This window comes from Scomber japonicus, chromosome 15 (assembly GCF_027409825.1).
Source record: "Scomber japonicus isolate fScoJap1 chromosome 15, fScoJap1.pri, whole genome shotgun sequence".
NCBI lineage: Eukaryota > Metazoa > Chordata > Actinopteri > Scombriformes > Scombridae > Scomber > Scomber japonicus.
This window is the reverse complement of record NC_070592.1, coordinates 22,865,933-22,883,287: the sequence shown is the minus strand read 5'-3', so window position 1 is coordinate 22,883,287 and position 17,355 is coordinate 22,865,933. Positions and strand designations below refer to the sequence as shown.

Here is a 17,355-nt window from a genome sequence, read left to right as displayed (position 1 = left end):
CTATTTCGTGGAGGTTGCATTTTTCGCTCATTTCACACTTTTTTCCTCCCTCCCAAGAAGGACATTTCCTGACACGGTTTTCGAGTGACTCCTTTAGTTTTATGTTATGCATAACATTTTTTATGGCATGTTGCATCATATTCTCCTCCCTTCTCTTCTAAAGCAGTAAACCAATGAAAATCTTATGAGGCAGCCCAAGTCTCCTCTTCCTCGACTAAAGCGGAGACCTCTCTGACACTAATTTCTGTTTCTCTTTTTTTGTTTTGTTTCCTGGTTGTATCGTTTGCTGTTTGCCATGCTGTAGCATTACCTTGATTTATGTCCTGTCTTTGCTTTGTCTCAGTTTCCATACCTCTCCATCTGAAATGCCCCGATTTTCCCCCCTCTGTCTCTTCCCTCGGTCAATTCTTCAAATTCTCTCTGTTTTCCCCCCCCACGCTCTTGGTACTCTTCAGCTTTAAAATGCTCATTTCTAAAGCGTTTTCTTCTTTCATTTTTACTACAGATTATTAAAAAGGAAGTAAAGCTAGAATCTCTTGGCTTTTTTTTTTTTTTAGACTTAACCTTCTTCTATGTATCTGTCCCCCCCCCCCCCAGAATCTACACCTTACACTTAATTTTTGTATTTTTCTTAACTCTTGAACATTCCTGAATTTCTTTAGTGCAATCTTCCTTCCATCTTTTTTTAGTTTCTCTTCTTTTAACTTACACTTTCTGCCCTCTTTTCTTCAACACACCGCTGTAATGGAGTGTCGCCTGGCAGATCAGCAAGAACAATTAAAGGAAAAGTGTAGATGTAGAGAGGCTGCATATAGCTTTGAGCTCTAAGTTGAGGGCAATAGAAGTTTTTAAATGTATGTAAGTAAAGATGCTCCCATTTATACGAATTTTAAAGCAGATTTTGTAACGACTCGAGCCTGTTAGAAAGACACAGGACCAAAGCTTTTTTTTTTCGTGCATGTTTATGTGTAAAAGGTTGGAGGAGGATTACAGGAGAATGGTGTCGTGTGAGATTTTAAAAGAAAGGGAAAAAAGACGTAGGTATCCTTAAAATAACCTTCAGCATCCCTGTATGATAATCTAAATATGACCTGACTACACACTGAGGTGAAAATTTGAAAAGCCCACCCCCCACCCCCCTTTGTGCACGTCATCCCTGACCCCCTACCCACCCCCCCACCCCCACCCCCCTCGCTCACCAATCCCCCCCACCCGCCCGCTCGTCCTCATGTCCCTTTTACCCTCTGTGCGTTTAACCTCATTACCCATGCGAGTAATTGGCATCTCTAAACGCTGGCGAGGGCCAGAAGGGCACACAGCCTCACCCAGAAACCTAATTGGGGAAAGTCTTGAAGCACAGCACAGCAAGGGTGAGAGTCTCCTGAACTATATATATATATATATATATTTACACATACATATATGCCTCTGTCATTCTCGTTCTGTTAGCATCCTCTTTTTATTTCAAAAGGCTGTTCTTCATCACTTCAGAAAACAACAAACATCTTTTCACCCAAACATCACATCTTTTTTTTTTCTTCTTTTTTTCTACATCCTCCCTCATCAGAACTTTCTGACATTTTCACATTTTCCCCATTTTGTTTTTCTTTGTCATTTCATTCACCCACTTTCCGGCCTCATGTATTTACCTTTTTACTGACAGTTTCCTGAATTTCATATTCTTTTCTTCTCCCTTTCTTTAAACTTTAAGACTGAAACCCAACAACATTTTTTTGGGATCTCTCTTCAGATGAAACATTTAAAAAACATTTCCACAGTCATGGCTCGCTCAAATAACCCAAAACTAATGAAGGGAAAAAAACTCAACAAAAACTAATCTTGTAATGAATCTTAACCAAAACCTTTTTTTTTCTTTAATGGTTCATAGGGTAATGAGGCAAGTCATTTTGCCTTCTCTTTATGGACTAGTTGGAATGTATGTGTAATGTCACATTTATAGGTTCAATGAGCCTTTAAGTTTTCTTATAAAAACTACAATTAAAGTATTTATTTTAAGTGTAAGAGGGAGAACGAGTCTGTTTATCAAAGAAAAAGTTAAATTATGAAGACAGAACCAAAGGTGTATTCAAAGCAGCTGAAAAGGGTTCTAATGCTTGTTTTTTTCCCTCCATCTTATGCCTTCTTTTGTTTTGCGCAGACCTCTTCTCGTCTGTCGGTCCGTCCATCCAGTTCAGAGACGCCCAGTGCCGCCGAGTTGGTGAGCGCCATCGAGGAACTGGTCAAAAGCAAGATGGTAGGAACAGTCAGAGGAAAAGAACATACCGACCTTGGTGTTGTGAATCACAGCTGATATTTTATCATGACTGTTTTCTGCCCATGGGTTTGAATATATCTTCAAAGGTCTTGATTACAGTTAAATGATATAAAATACTCCTTGAAACTGGCAAAGAAAAGTGGGATAGCAGGGATTAACAAATTTAAGAACTCATAACTTATTTGAACAAAACCCTGTCTAGTTCTGTGTAGATGATATCAGCTGACTGCCTAAAGCTGTGAATTTATATTAAATATTTTTGCACTATATTTCACACACTTTCATTTCTTCTTCTTCTCCATGTTCCAGGCCCTGGAGGACAGACCGAGCTCACTGTCAGTAGAACAAGGAGACAGCAGTTCCCCCTCCTTCAACCCCTCCGACAACTCGCTCCTCTCCTCCTCGTCCCCCATTGAAGAGATGGATGAACGCAGGACCATCATCCTCAAGAAGAGACAGTATGTTCCACTTCCTTCATCTCCATCAGACACATAAACTAGTGGATTTGAACTTTGTTGCCCCTTGAATTTTAGTCACGTGCCTGTTTTTTGTTTGTTTTTGCTGTAGTTACATTCTGCTGGAGCTGGTGGAGACGGAGAGAGATTACGTCAGAGATCTGGGCCTGGTGGTGGAGGTGAGTTGATGATCTGTCAGCTCAGAAAGCACTTGCAGACCACCTTTTTTAAATCTGTGTTAATAAATATATCTGTGTCAATCTTCAGGGTTACATGAGCAGGATGAAGGAGGAGGGCGTCCCCGACGATATGAAGGGGAAAGATAAGATCGTGTTCGGCAACATCCACCAAATCTACGACTGGCACAAAGAGTAGGTGACTCACATGTAGACAATATGGAGCTTTCTCAGCTCAGATTCACTGGCTCACTTCCTCCTATCTTTCTCTTCTTTGTTCAGTTTCTTCCTCGGGGAGTGCGAGAAATGTTTGGAGGACCCTGACAGACTGGGACCACTCTTTCTCAAACAGGTTTGTCCTCAGTGGTATAAACTTCTGCCTTTGTTACACTTGTATACATTTGATCTTATAACCGTGTGTGCTTTCTTCGTCCAGGAACGGAGACTTAACATGTACGTAGTGTACTGTCAAAACAAGCCCAAGTCAGAGCACATCGTCTCAGAGTACATCGACACCTACTTTGAGGTACGGGCCGGTTTATTTATGAAAATTTAACATTATGAGATGCACAGCTGTTGCCTGAAAAGCCTTCTCAATGACCTCTGACCTTTGCCTCTGTGTAGGACCTGAAGCAGCGGCTCAACCACAGACTACAGATCACAGACTTGCTCATCAAGCCCGTCCAAAGGATCATGAAGTACCAGCTGCTGCTAAAGGTAGGTCTGCTATATATACAGCAGGGGGTGCCAGAGCTCCAGCTACACCACCCTTCTGATGTGAACACCTGAAACCGTTGATTTAATACTGCTTTTTTCTGTTTTAGGATTTCCTAAAACACTCTAAAAAGGCTGGGCTGGAGTCGATGGAGTTGGAGGTAAAACCTTAGAGATCTTTATCGTCACCGTTAAAACACAATGAAAATTTGTGGCTCTTGAACAAAATATAAATAAATTGAGACATCAATAAAGACGAAAGATGCACCTCAAAATCAAGCCAATCATGTTCAACAGTCCCATTTATCTTTTGATTATTTGTGACCCTTACAGAAAGCAGTGGAGGTCATGTGCATCGTCCCAAAGAGGTGCAACGATATGATGAATGTGGGCCGTCTTCAGGGATTTGATGTAAGAAATTATATTGAATTGTGAAGAAAAGTAACAATTCACTCAACACCTTGTTATCCTGTTAATGCAAACGTGACCTCTTATCATTTTCCATCATCATCTTCCTCTCCAGGGGAAGATCGTGGCTCAGGGGCGCCTTCTGCTGCAGGATACGTTCATGGTGTGCGACCCAGAGGGCAGTCTGCTCGGCCGGATGAAGGAGAGGAGAGTCTTCCTCTTCGAGCAGATGCTCATCTTCAGCGAGCCCCTCGACAAGAAGAAAGGGTTCTCCCTGCCTGGCTTCCTTTACAAAAACAGCATCAAGGTAAGAGATGCAAGTGAAGAGATTACATTTTCAGACCACCAAGCTGTCAGGTAAAGGCTCACAGCACCATCTTGTGGCCAATCTGTAAAAAGGGACTCAATTTGTGCTTTTGTATCTAGAAGTCAACAGTCATAAAAACTGTTATATACTACTCATCTGGTTGGATACTTGAAAAAGATGGTTTATTTAAGGACTTTTTATCTTGAAGATATGCTCATCTGGTTTATTAGACATGCACTTTTTTTCTAAGTAGGTTTTTAAATATGTAGTAAGCTTAAGATGATTGATAAATGAAGTAAGTTAGTCATTACCATAGCAATTAAATGCCAAACTGCCCTAAACGCCTCCCTCTCTTCTGTCTCAGGTAAGCTCTTTGGGTCTGGAGGAGTGCGTGGAAGGCGACCCCTGTAAGTTCACTCTCACCTCTCGGTCAACGAACGGTGCCGTGGAGTCCTTCGTGCTTCACTCTTCCCACCCAGGGGTGCGTGAGGTCTGGACCCTTCAGATCAGCCAGATACTAGAGAGCCAACGCAACTTCCTCAATGGTAGGCTGACACACACACACACACACACACACAAACAGAAGACATGTTTTACAGAAGGAACACTTCACCACATGACTTACTCTTCCTCTTCCTTACAGCTCTGACCTCACCAATTGAGTATCAGAGGAACCATGTGGGGGCGAGCGGTGGGTCATGTGTGCCCAGCATGGGAGCTCCAGGTGGAGGCAGCAGTGGGTCCAGTGTTCCCGCTGGTGTCAGCGGTGGAAACTCCCAGGGTAGTGCCATCCCTACAGGGCCCCAGGGCAGTTCACGTCGACCATCCAGGATCCCCCAGCCTTCCCGTCTGCCCCAACCCCTCCGCCACCACCCCGGGGCCGACCCCGACGGCCCCAACAAGATGTCAGGTATGAAACGTCTTTGTGTGTAAACTACGTGCTCTGTTGGCAAAATGAAAGATGTGACTGAGGTGTGAGTTTTTGCACACTTGTGATCCAGGTTCGTCCCCTCGTCCTGTCCCTCCTCCCCTGCTCCCTCCAGGGGGTAGCCCGCAGGGCAAGCGTCCCATCCAGACCCCAGAAGACCAAGCACAGACCCCTGCCAGCGCTGTAGCCCCTATTCCCCGCGCCACAGTCGGGCCTCTGCCCTCCACACCCACATCAAAACCACGGCCTGGAGCCGTGTCCCCCATGGCTCCCCCCCTGGCCACTCCCGCTTTTGGCAAGGACATCCTCCCTCCTCCCCCTCCCAGCCCTGGCCAGAAGTCAGGGTCTGGATTCTGGAGCTCAATGCCGGGCTCTCCAGCCAGCCGGCCTGGCTCGTTCACCTTCCCGGGGGAAGCAGGAGAGTCTCCGGTGCGTCAGAACTCGAACCAGATCCAGACTGGCTCTGGATCTGGGAGCCAAAGCCAAACCCACAGACACTCCACGCACAGCAAGGAGGCTGACCGCATGAGTACGTGCTCATCGGCCAGCGAGCAGTCCATCCAGTCCACCCAGAGTAACGGGGTAAGACTCTTACCTGCTGCCCTGCGCTGCTCCGACTAACACCGAGGCAGAGGAGGCCTGGTCTGTCCCACTGCAGCCAGCACTACTAATCTGTCCACTACTATGCATCTCTGACAACTTTCACTGCTCTTCAATATCATCTTCTCTAGCTTAGACAATTTCTCTGAAGACACTTATGTTTCTGGCGACTTTTGCCGACATGTTTTTTCCGGTTCTAAACTTTTCTAGTGGAGCTTGTCCAACTCTTCAGTGATTCGCTGTGTCAAGGCTGTCTCTCGATGTCTTAACTCTAACAAAGCTTATACTAACACCTGACTTGCTCTTGGCCGTCTTTCACCTCCTTCTCTTCATGGTGTGGTGCTGAACTTCTATCTGCAACTAACCTCCGACGTTTGTAGTTTCGCCTGCAAACGTACTCGACAGATCCTCTCATTCAACCTAACGTTCCTCCTCTAGTCTTTGAGCTGCAGAGCAAAGACGAGTGAAATGGGAAATCATCTTAATCCCTGCCTTTCTTCATCCACTTCTGTTTTTTCCCCCTCGAGAGGAAAATAATGAATCCTGTTTTTGTGTCTTTCTTGCACTTTTACTCTAATCCTTTCTGAAGACTGTATCAAGCGGACAGTAAACAATCATCTATTCCCAAGGGTTTATCCTCTGGGGTTTTCAACTGCTTTGGCCTTTTCTGTCATTCTTCTCACTTTTTCCTCATCAAACGTAGTAGATGTATATTTTTTCTTATGATATGTGAGCATAGTGGCAATTTAAAATCAGTTTGATATGAAAGTTGATTTCTTGCCAAAATTAAGTCATCATTTTTAAGATTTTTATATTTTCCTGCCATTCAAGCTCTTATTTTCTTCTTCTTCCCTTTTTGGCGCAGAGTGAAAGTAGCAGCAGCAGTAGCGTATCCACCATGTTGGTGACCCAGGACTACCTGGCTGTGAAGGAGGATGAGATCAGCGTCCTTCAGGGTGAGGTGGTCCAGATCTTGGCCAGCAACCAGCAAAACATGTTCCTGGTGTTCAGGGCGGCTACCGAGCAGGGCCCCGCTGCCGAGGGCTGGATCCCCGGATTTGTGCTTGGACACACCTCGGCCATTGTCCCCGATTGCCCCGAGGGATCCATCAAGTAAGAGCTCTGGAAATAGTTTATGCATAAGTTTAATGTACTACTTTGTTCAGATGTTTTTTAATTAATTATCTGCCAAACTGTAGATTTGTAGTCTGACATTAATCCACTTTAGAGATTGATAATTGAAGATGCACTGTGTGTTTTTTCTGAAGTGTTGCCATGTTTTGGCAGTCAAAGCTAAAAGCATGCTCCCTCACTCACTGGTGTAAATAAACAGTTTGAATTGACTAGAACCATCTTTTTTGTCCCAGTAGGAAATCTTCCTGGCATACAACCCTGCGCATCCGTAAGAAGTCTGAGAAAAAGGAGAAGGAGGCAAAGAAGGAGACCAAGCTGGAAAACGGTTACAGGAAGTCCAGAGATGGCCTGGCCAATAAAGTTTCTGTAAAGGTGAGTTCGTCAGAACACATCAGGAAACTCTGGTGCGGATTTTAAGTCAAAGGCTTGGAACTTATCATCCAATTTTCTCTTCCTTTCCAGCTTCTAAATCCAAACTACATCTATGATGGTAAGTGTCATTTTGCATGATTGGCAGATTTCCACACCATTTACCAAAAGCATTATTTAACAGTTTACTAGTTATTACTGAGTTTTGAAAGCCTCAGTCAAGATCATCTCACCTCTGCTTCCCTGCAGTTCCTCCCGAGTTTCTTGTCCCTCTGAGCGACGTGACGTGTGACAACGGAGAGAGCGTAACCCTCAGGTGTAAGGTCTGTGGTCGGCCCCGGGCCACGGTCACCTGGAAGGGACCCAACCAGAGCAACCTCACAAACAATGGACACTTCAGCATCGTCTACAGGTAAGAGAACAGAGTCACAGTGTCATTGCACAAATGTAACTTTGTGGGATTTACAGAAAAACAATATTCTACATGTAGGTCTATCACAATAATTATGTTATTAGCTTGTTGTACAATTACATAATTAGAGCCCAAACCAATATTATCGACTGATATTGGCCTTTCTCAGATATATCAGTATCAGTGTTTACACCGTCTGATATGTGCTGATTTTTTTTTTTAAAAGGCAGCCTTTTATGTTTTTAATTTAATCCTTTTTCCTAATTCAAATTTAATATATACATATTAAACTCTCAGTGAAGTTTAATGTTTCAGAGCACTGATGTCATTTTTATGAAAATTAAGTTTATTCTTAAACTGCAAAATATCACTTCCTCCATTACATATGTGTTTGGATACCACATTTGGGAAAAAAGTGTGTTTATGTACATGTTCTGTGTATTGGCCGATATATCAATATTGGATTTTATGTCAGTATCTGCCCCAAAAATCCAGCATCAGTCGGGCCCTAAACATAATTATCACCTAATAATTTTTTGACTTCAATATTGCCACAGGTCACACTATTCTTAAGAGGCTATTCATGTCACATTGGCTAAGCAAGTAGTTGCCGCCATCTGATATAACAGTGGTATAAAATGGTCTTCAAATGACCATTTTATATAATATCATTTATCGCGAGATAATACTTCGTCCAACAATATTACTTATTGTGACAGACCTATCTTTGTAGACATTTCTTCTAGAGCTGTGAAATATTCAGAAATGGCCAACAATGTTTAGGAGACTGAGCCATGTTTTTGCTATGTTTTGACCCTCGAATGTCTTCAAAATTGATCAGAGCCAATGTAAACCTACAATTCTCGTATGTGTGTTTCAGTGATACGGGTGAAGCAACCCTGCGGATCATCGGCGTAGCACCTGACGACGATGGCGTGTACACTTGTGTTGCCACCAACGAGCTGGGCAGCGTTACATCATCGGCTAGCCTGAGAGTGTTGGGTGAGAGTACAGTTACTGAACAGATTATTACAGGATCACTTCTGGCACACAGCTTATCTGATAATGCTGGTATTAGTTGTAACTGGGTTCTCTTCGTCTCAGCTGTGTCCACTGATGGTATCCGAGTGAGCTGGAAAGACAACTTTGAGTCTCACTACACTGAAGTGGTTGAACTGGGAAGGTAAACAGTCTCAGTAGTATCTCCATGTTTAGACCTGTGTCCAACAATATTGTTTTTTTGTTAAAAAATGAATGTTTTCTTCCAGATATCACTGAAATAAGTTAATCTGATTTGTTAAATGTAAAAAAAAAAAAAAACACAACAGATTGTTTATGGGGAGTTACATGAATTGTATATAAATGACCAAAAACTCCCATTATGAACATGTTAATGTGAGAATGACACACACTGTCCTCTCTCACCTCACCACCAGGGGTCGTTTCTCTGTCGTCAAACGCTGTGACCACCGGGGCACCAAACGTTCGGTGGCGGTCAAACAGGTGAACAAGAAACTGATGAGAAGGGACCGGGTGACTCAGGAACTCAATCTGCTCCAGAGGCTCCAACACCCCCACATAGTCATCCTGTTAGACACGTACGAAACCTCCAGCAGCTACGCCCTGGTCCTGGAGATGTGAGTACAGAGCTGAAAGAACATGAACACTTTGGGAATCCACCCACACACATATGTACAAGGTATGATAATTCCCCCATGAGATGTTTTACTTTGTGTGTCTCAGGGTTGATCAAGGCCGTCTGCTTGACTACATCGTGAGCTGGGGGAATCTGACAGAGGAGAAAGTGGCCTGCTACCTGCGGGACGTTTTAGAAGCTTTACATTACCTGCACAACTCCAGGATAGTACACCTGGACATTAAAGTAAGTAGTTTTACCTTAATGTTTCCTCTTTGTTTCATTTCCACACATGTAGCAGCCCAGGAAAACATGAAAATTTAAAATTGAGCCTTACACAGTTTTCTGTACACAAGCATACCTGTAAAAGTGTGTGTGTGTGGGGGGGGGCATCTTACACTGTACTGCACAGATTCATGCTACCAAAAGTTTCAAAATGTTTGATGCCAAACATCTTCCCCTGCACACAGTAAAAGTGCCTCTGCTATGCCTGTTCTTTTCCAAATGCTTGCAAAACTCACCTTTTCTCAAGAATTGAATGTTTCTGCAGCCTCAAAACAAATCTACTTGCAGCTGGATCTTTCCATGAGGATGTTTTATCTGCGAAAACAAATGAATTTACTCCATTTATGATAGACACTTGCAATGTTGGACTGATTAAATGAATAAGAAAAGAGTCACAGGACTAATAGTGATTCTGTATTCTCTCCTCAGCCTGAGAACCTGCTGGTGACCCACGGCTCCAGCGGCCAGCCAACAGTCAAACTCACAGACTTTGGTGATGCTGTCCAGCTCAACAGTGCCCACTACATCCATCCTCTGCTGGGCAGCCCGGAGTTCGCCTCCCCAGAGTTGGTCCTAGCAGAGCCGGTGTCACTGACCTCTGACCTGTGGAGCCTGGGCGTGGTGACCTACGTGCTGCTGAGCGGCGCCTCCCCCTTCCTTGATGAGAGCGCAGAGGAGACCTGCCTGAACATCTGCCGGCTGGACTTCAGCTTCCCTAAGGATTACTTCCAGGGTGTCAGCCAGGCAGCCCGGGACTTCGTGTGCCTGCTTCTGAGGACCGACCCTAGCAGGAGGCCTCCGGCCGGGCTCTGCCTTCAGGAGCCGTGGCTGCAGGTCGGCCTGGCTGACAGCCGGGCCAGAGCAGAGTGCTGCCTGGACACCTCCCGCCTCATCTCCTTCATAGACAGGAGGAAACATCAGACTGACGCCCGGCCCATCGGAGGAGTCAGGAGCTTCATCCAAAGTCGCCTGCAGCCCCGAGTTTGAGGCCTGAGAGGAGCTTCACAACTCTCAGCCTCCACTGTCACCAACCTGACCCGGTTGTGCAGTGCTGGAGCTCTGAGGGCTGCAGGCTCCTCTGGAACTGAGCTGCTTGATGGCCTAGATCTAAAAAAGGAAGGAGAAATAATGAATGCTGATCTCATCCTCTTTCACAGAATGTTTATTTACAAAAGTCCTGTAGTCCTTACACCAATTACATTGAGACCCTTTGGAGGTCTTCAGCCAATCAGAGCCCCAGAGAACAGAGTTCTCACCAATCATCTAAATTAATGGATGCCCTTGTCTACTGCTGCTTGCTGGTTTCCACTCAAAACAGATTTTGTAGTTAAGTAAACAAAAATCTAAAAAAAAAAAAAGAAAAAAAAGAAGTTATTTATTTTCCTTTGCGAGAGTTCAAGCCGATCAGAAGAGCCAGTTGATCGAGCCTTGATGCCACTGCACAGACGCAGAGCTTTCAGAAGAAAGTGATGCCAACGAAGCTCGTGATAGTGCCGAGAGCAAACTGCCCTCCCCTCCTGTGGCTAGAGAGGGACAGAGACATTGTGTGTTTTTGCTCTTTTACACTAAACTGTAACTCAAACACTTTTGAGAAGCTCCCCTTTCTTATAGAAACAATGTATAGAAAGGAGAAAAAAGTGTCTCTACGTTTCCAAGAAAATAGAAAAAAAAAAAGTTGTAGAAAACGCTCATCAGTTGAAAGTTGCTGTGCTACTTTTGGACTCTGTAGACACCCAACCCTGGAGACAGTGACCGAGCTTCTATTGAGACATTTATATGTGTGCGATCAGAGCTTTTTGACGGCTGCGCTTACATAACGTACCTAATCTAAAGATACCATGATGACCATGTCGCAAGTAACAATGCTGCACTGTCCAATCTGAGAAGAAACAATAGACATTTCATCGTTTGCTTTTCTTAGAACAAAAACTTGTGTTTGCGCAGATATGAGATGTTTAAGCCTTACCTTGTATATAGACTTCAACTGCCTTCTCCCCCCCTCACATTCACGCCTGAGTCCTGCGGTCGGACGGCAGGACGAGCGACTGTCGAAGCCTCGGTGGTGGCGGCAGACTGCTGCCAGTCACGTAGGAGTGAATGTGGAGGCAGAGGAAGACAAATTACTGTAAATGCACTCATTGTATGTTATGTTTGATTATCATGTGCAATGTTGCGGCTTTAACATTTTATGCAACTATTTATGAAGACATCTGTTGTATCTGTAATAAATCTAGAGAAAAGCATGTACTTGGTACTGCAAGCACTGCTGGTAGTTTGTGTTTATTTGATCTTTTGAGTGTTCTGACTTCCAGGCCAGCGTTAGAGGTCACAATCTGCAATCATCAAATATTATTTAACACTTTTTGTACAGTATGCCTACGTAGTATTGGTACACCAAAGTTAATCTAGCTTTATAGTACTTAATTAAAAAAAGTTTTATTGTGATTCTGTCACTTGAGTTAGACACAAAAAGGCCATGTGAAATCATTGTTTACATTTGTTAAAACACTACGTTTAAAAGAACATGGTTAGTTTATTTCATCTCCTGTACCCTTTATTATAAAGTCAGGAGATTAAAAGAGAGAAATTCCTATTGTAATTCACAAAGAATGGAGCATTTTGCAGTTTAATTTGAGGAGTTTTACATACATCATTTGATAAATGGTGTTTAACTTTATGTACAGACACATATTGCCAAAATGTCTTCGATAAATCCCTGTTCCTTAGAAACAACGTCCCCAAAAAACAGCAACTAACCAACCAGTGATGTTTTATTTGAATAGAGAGTGTAACCACAAGTACAAATGAATCCTTTACAGGGTTAGATAGTATCATGTTCACACTTTCTCTGCCACAAACAGAAAGCAGTCCTCTGTTACCTTTTTATTTATTTTAAAAGGTGCGCAAAGGCCGTTAAAAACAAGGAAAACTTGAACTGGATACCTCAGTTTAGGTTTTGTTTTTCATTGTTTGTCTTTTTTTTTTTTTTTTTGTCATGCGTTATGTCAGTTTTATTTGTTTCATGATTTTACATGTTTGCTATTTGTTTTTTATCTTTGCATGTATATTTCTTTGTACAGATCATACACATTTTCTCTTGTAAATATTTTCATTTTGCCATCAGTTATTTGAAAATTAAACGTCATGGACACATTGACCCGGTTTCAGATTATGAGGGTTCTTGAAGTCTTTTTATTTTGTGTTTTAATTATTTGAACAGCTATATGACACTCATTTTAATGAAAGCTAAAAGGATTGATAAAAAGATAGATCAGGCAGTTTCCCCTTATGAAGTTTCAGGATTGTGGAAGAAACATACATTTCAATGAAGCAACTAGGACTTTAGCTACTTTGTGGGACTTGTGTTAGTTACACAATTAAACTTGTCAGCGCCCTCTGGTGGAGAAACTAATGCAGACACTTTTTCAACACTCTTGAATAGCGTCAAACATTCTGTATGTTTTTCTCTATTTCAGCACAACTTCTTAGTACTTACCAGCAGATTCATATGCTGATATTGATTTAATGTCAATAAACCAATAGCAGCTGATATATCAGCCCTGCAGAATTATTGGTCTATCACAGCCTTCTACGTCATTAATGAACATCAACAACATGTTACTCCCTACAGCATCTCTACAACAACCAACATGTTTAATTGTTTGGAATCAATCTACAACCATCTTACAAAAACATCTTACATGTATATTACATATACAAAAGGCACACATAAAAAGTGCACTTTTTAAAACTTAGTTTAAGGCTAAGGGGATGAAGATATATATATAAACAAAAACAAGTGCATGTATGGTTTGAACTTTTGACAAAGCTAATAAAGCTGGTTTCTTCCTGTAAATTTACATTCATGGATATGGAATTTGGCTATTATAATAATGAGATTCATCATGTACACATAAGACTTTCTGTGTATTATTTTCAAGACCCAACAATACAATATTTTCAGTAATGAAAGCATAGAGGTTGCGCCAAAATCCTACTACTATAATTGGAGAGCAGGATGTTTGTCGTTCCGTCCGTCCGTCCGTCTGTCAGTCCGTCCATCTTTCTCCAACCCCCTCTAGCCCTTACAAGGTTGAGGGAGCCAGCCATTGCATATGGCATTTTTTGTCGCATTTCATTTCATGTCAACTTCAATTTCTATTTCAATGTTAAATAAATGGTCTGCAGTTATACTTTTTATTTGGTACTCCGCAGCTACAGCCACTTGGGACTATTTTTTCAGCCTGTGACGTAAATGCATAGAGACGCCGTACGTAGGGAAGGACATTTACCCACAGTGACTGACATTTTCAACATCCCTAAAAAGAGCAAATCACTATTGGAAAATATTTGCGATGTCGCAAAACGCAACATGACATTAACGCAGGGTGGCAGAACTCCAGAGAAGTCAGGTACAATAACAAACCACAAAACACAATCCACACAGTAGCTAATGCTAATGCTACAGTTTGTTAGCTACTCACCCATACAGCCTTCCAACCATGTAATTATCCTTCCGCGACATGAATTACCGCATTATGTTCCTCTTGGTCTCAGGGTTAAGATCCGTTTTGTTAAGGTGAAGTTTAGGTTTAAACATCTTCAGCAGAGAACCAGCAATACAGGTCACCATTTCTGACGGTCACAGATTTTGGTGTAACACCGGTTAAAACAAGGGAAAATATATTTTTTCAGACAATACTTGCATAAAACAGGTACTCAAACCTTCTGATTAACCATTTCATGCCTATTTATGCATATATTTCAATTAATGTACAAGTAAACATAAACATTGCTGCTTCACTTTCTTGCCTACCTACTAGCATTACCATGCTAATAAAATACCTACCTATTTAACTAATCCCACAGCAACAACATTAACAATTCTCATTTACATACACCATCTCATTCACACATGGCCTAACATGTCCTCGGTTATGTGGATCTAATTTCAATCAACTATCTCAAGCAGCTATAGTCATGGATTATAATTTACTCTACAGCATGAAAAACTTTTCAGACTGATGAAGACATTGGAGCCACCTCAGGTTATAGGTACTCATACTTTCTGATTACCCCAGCTGATTCATCCCACAGTAACAACATTAACAATGATAATTTACATACACAATCTTATTCACAGATGGCCTAATATGGCCTTCATTATGTGGATCTAATTTCAAACAATTATCGGACTCAATTATACTCATAGAGTATAATCTACTCAACTGCATAAAATACGCACTTTGATGTTTACTTTTCAGCAGAGCAACGTGAGAATGATCGCCAGTGAAAGACCAGGTCAATTGGAGCCACCACAGGTTACAGGTACTCATACATTCTGCTTTACATACACAATCTTATTCACGCGTGGCCTAACTAAGCTTGGTTATGTGAATCTAATTTTAAACAACTAACTGACTCAACTACACTCATGGTTTATAATTTAGTCAACTGCATAAACTGCAGGGGGGAGGGGGGGGGGGGTGTTTGGGACAAATATACATTTTTCTCACTGCTTTAATCTATGAGTGTGTGTCTTTTGTGGACATCAAGACCTGATACAGACCTGCCTCAGGTTTCATGGCTGAACTTCCTCAGTCAGATTTGCACTATATACTGTCTCAAGCTAGTTTAAAGATTAGCCATCTATCACTATCTAAGTGTCTGTGTTGGCAAATACACAACAAGATAGGCTATTGTAGTACAGACACAATAAAGATAAGATTGAAGTCATTTTGAAACAGTGTTTGCATTACGGAGTCTGTCCACCAGAAAGCACTGAGAGGTTTATTTCACTGTAAAATGTTCTACTCTGTACATGTGGGTGACAGATCAAAGGAAACACCATGAAGTGCCTCAGTCAGGTGTTGTTCCACCACGAGCTGCTCAACAGCTTCATTGCACTTTGTGATTCTACAATCTCTGAACTCCACTGAAGAGATGAACAACTTTCTTGCAAAAGACATTCCCTGTTCTTCTAACATGCCGTCTTACAAACTCTCCCATAGTTGTTCAGTTGGGTTGAGATCTGGTGACTGCAAGGGTCAAAATATTCATTAACCCCTCATTTCCTGTATGGAAACGTGCCATCAATACGTTTCTCCATTCATTTATCAGGTTTTTCCTTTAAAGTGCCATCTGTTTGTATCTTTGTCAGTTTTCTTTAATAATCAAAGTTAGGCCGTCCTCATCATGCGTTTACTCTTTTCAAAATCATTATTAGATTGTTTTAACTCTCAATGACTGATGTTGGATGATTGGTATTAAAGGAAAAAGACTGAAATGCAGTAACTTTCAAAAGTAACATTGAAAAAAGATCAAAAAGGAGCCTTCAAGCATCAAGTGGTTTGGTCCTAGTCTGAAATACAGTCTGCAGTGCCCTCAAGTGGCTCTTTGTTCACAGTGAGAGGAAAGGCTGCTTTTCAGGCCTCAGAGATGATGACTTCATGAGATTTTGTGTGCATAATACGGTCATTTTCTTATTTATGTGTCATCTTCTGAAGGTACAGTTGTAAGGTTAAGGCTCATTACTCGAAAGTCTTATCTTAACTTTCTGGCATTCCTTAGGTCTATTTGAGTCAGTGTTTGTTTTCCATTTGAAGTCACTCTTTCAGGTGTCTGAATGTGGACAGGTTGATTGGATTTCTTATGTTCCTGTGCAGATAAAAAGACACAAACTCTGACCCATACAGTGATATTAGTTATTTTTTTCCAGCTTCTGTTTGTGTATAGTGAGTGATGTGTTAGGCTTTTCAGACTTCTCCTCAGAAAGTGTAACTTGTATTAACTGTGGCAGGCTGGCTCTGATTAGAACAGTTGTTTGCCTTGTTTTTATTACCAGCTGCTTCCTAAACTGCAGCCTGACACGTAAGGGAAATGCTCCAGATCTTCCCTTTGGCCGGAGTACAAAGTCATTTCTCAGGTTTGATGACAAGTGTGAACAGTCTGTGTACTGGAACAGACAAAATCTTCTGCTTCAGCAGTAGATCTCAAGCCAGTCTGTCCAAATGACACATCATGACTACCAGACATACCTACACAGAGGACTAAAAACTCATTTGAACCCCTAGCTAGAGGCCCTTTTGTGGTTAATCAGCCCATGCAATCAACTCAAAGAAGACTTTTATGTTACAAGGCTGATCTTCCACACTAATAGATGTCAAATCACTAAATTACATGACACCAGATCTGCATTTGTTTCAACAAAACTCCACCACAAAAAAATTACTGCAGGTGTTTTAAATAATGCATTCAAGTGTGTGTCTGCCTGAACCAGCTAGCATGTTTTGCATTGTTATACACAATATAATGGGTATGATTAAGTGAATTAACAGTACACCAAAAAAACCTATACCCAGTAGGACCACTGTTTGTACAATGTATGTGATCGAGGCCAAAATCTACAGTCCTTCTGGGCAAGAGTGCATTTAAATATTTATTTGAAGCTACTGTGAGGTTTCAGCTGTCCGAATCAGTCAAATCAAGTCCATGTCTTTCAAAGCTCCAGTCTTTTTAGTGCCAAATTCCTTCTTTTTGTTGGACTCCTTCCACTGCAGCTCAACTGGAAAACACTGTTGAGTCACAAACATTGAAATGTGCTACTAAAAGACTAACTGTGGAAGACATCGACTTTATTTGACTAACTCAAACTAC

General features: G+C 42.0%; 1 protein-coding gene across 4 annotated transcripts in view; it reads left to right on the top strand.

Moving 5' to 3' along the window:
- LOC128373650 (triple functional domain protein) overlaps positions 1-12,871 on the top strand; it is a 71,984-nt gene extending 59,113 nt beyond the window's left edge. For 2 of the 4 annotated variants that reach the window (XM_053333787.1, XM_053333786.1), the window contains 22 exons: positions 2,159-2,254; positions 2,585-2,733; positions 2,843-2,909; positions 2,998-3,101; positions 3,189-3,258; positions 3,343-3,432; positions 3,531-3,623; positions 3,731-3,781; positions 3,954-4,031; positions 4,144-4,335; positions 4,700-4,880; positions 4,979-5,245; positions 5,337-5,845; positions 6,729-6,976; positions 7,234-7,369; positions 7,460-7,487; positions 7,616-7,778; positions 8,659-8,780; positions 8,883-8,961; positions 9,215-9,415; positions 9,522-9,660; positions 10,129-12,871. In XM_053333787.1, coding sequence (XP_053189762.1) covers positions 2,159-2,254; positions 2,585-2,733; positions 2,843-2,909; positions 2,998-3,101; positions 3,189-3,258; positions 3,343-3,432; positions 3,531-3,623; positions 3,731-3,781; positions 3,954-4,031; positions 4,144-4,335; positions 4,700-4,880; positions 4,979-5,245; positions 5,337-5,845; positions 6,729-6,976; positions 7,234-7,369; positions 7,460-7,487; positions 7,616-7,778; positions 8,659-8,780; positions 8,883-8,961; positions 9,215-9,415; positions 9,522-9,660; positions 10,129-10,686 — 3,621 coding nt within the window. In that variant the 3' untranslated portion in view covers positions 10,687-12,871. Of the gene's footprint in view, positions 1-2,158; positions 2,255-2,584; positions 2,734-2,842; positions 2,910-2,997; positions 3,102-3,188; positions 3,259-3,342; positions 3,433-3,530; positions 3,624-3,730; positions 3,782-3,953; positions 4,032-4,143; positions 4,336-4,699; positions 4,881-4,978; positions 5,246-5,336; positions 5,846-6,728; positions 6,977-7,230; positions 7,370-7,459; positions 7,488-7,615; positions 7,779-8,658; positions 8,781-8,882; positions 8,962-9,214; positions 9,416-9,521; positions 9,661-10,128 lie in introns of all 4 variants that reach the window. The other 2 variants (XM_053333788.1, XM_053333785.1) reach the window with 1 other exon arrangement.
- Positions 12,872-17,355: the final 4,484 nt, after the last annotated feature.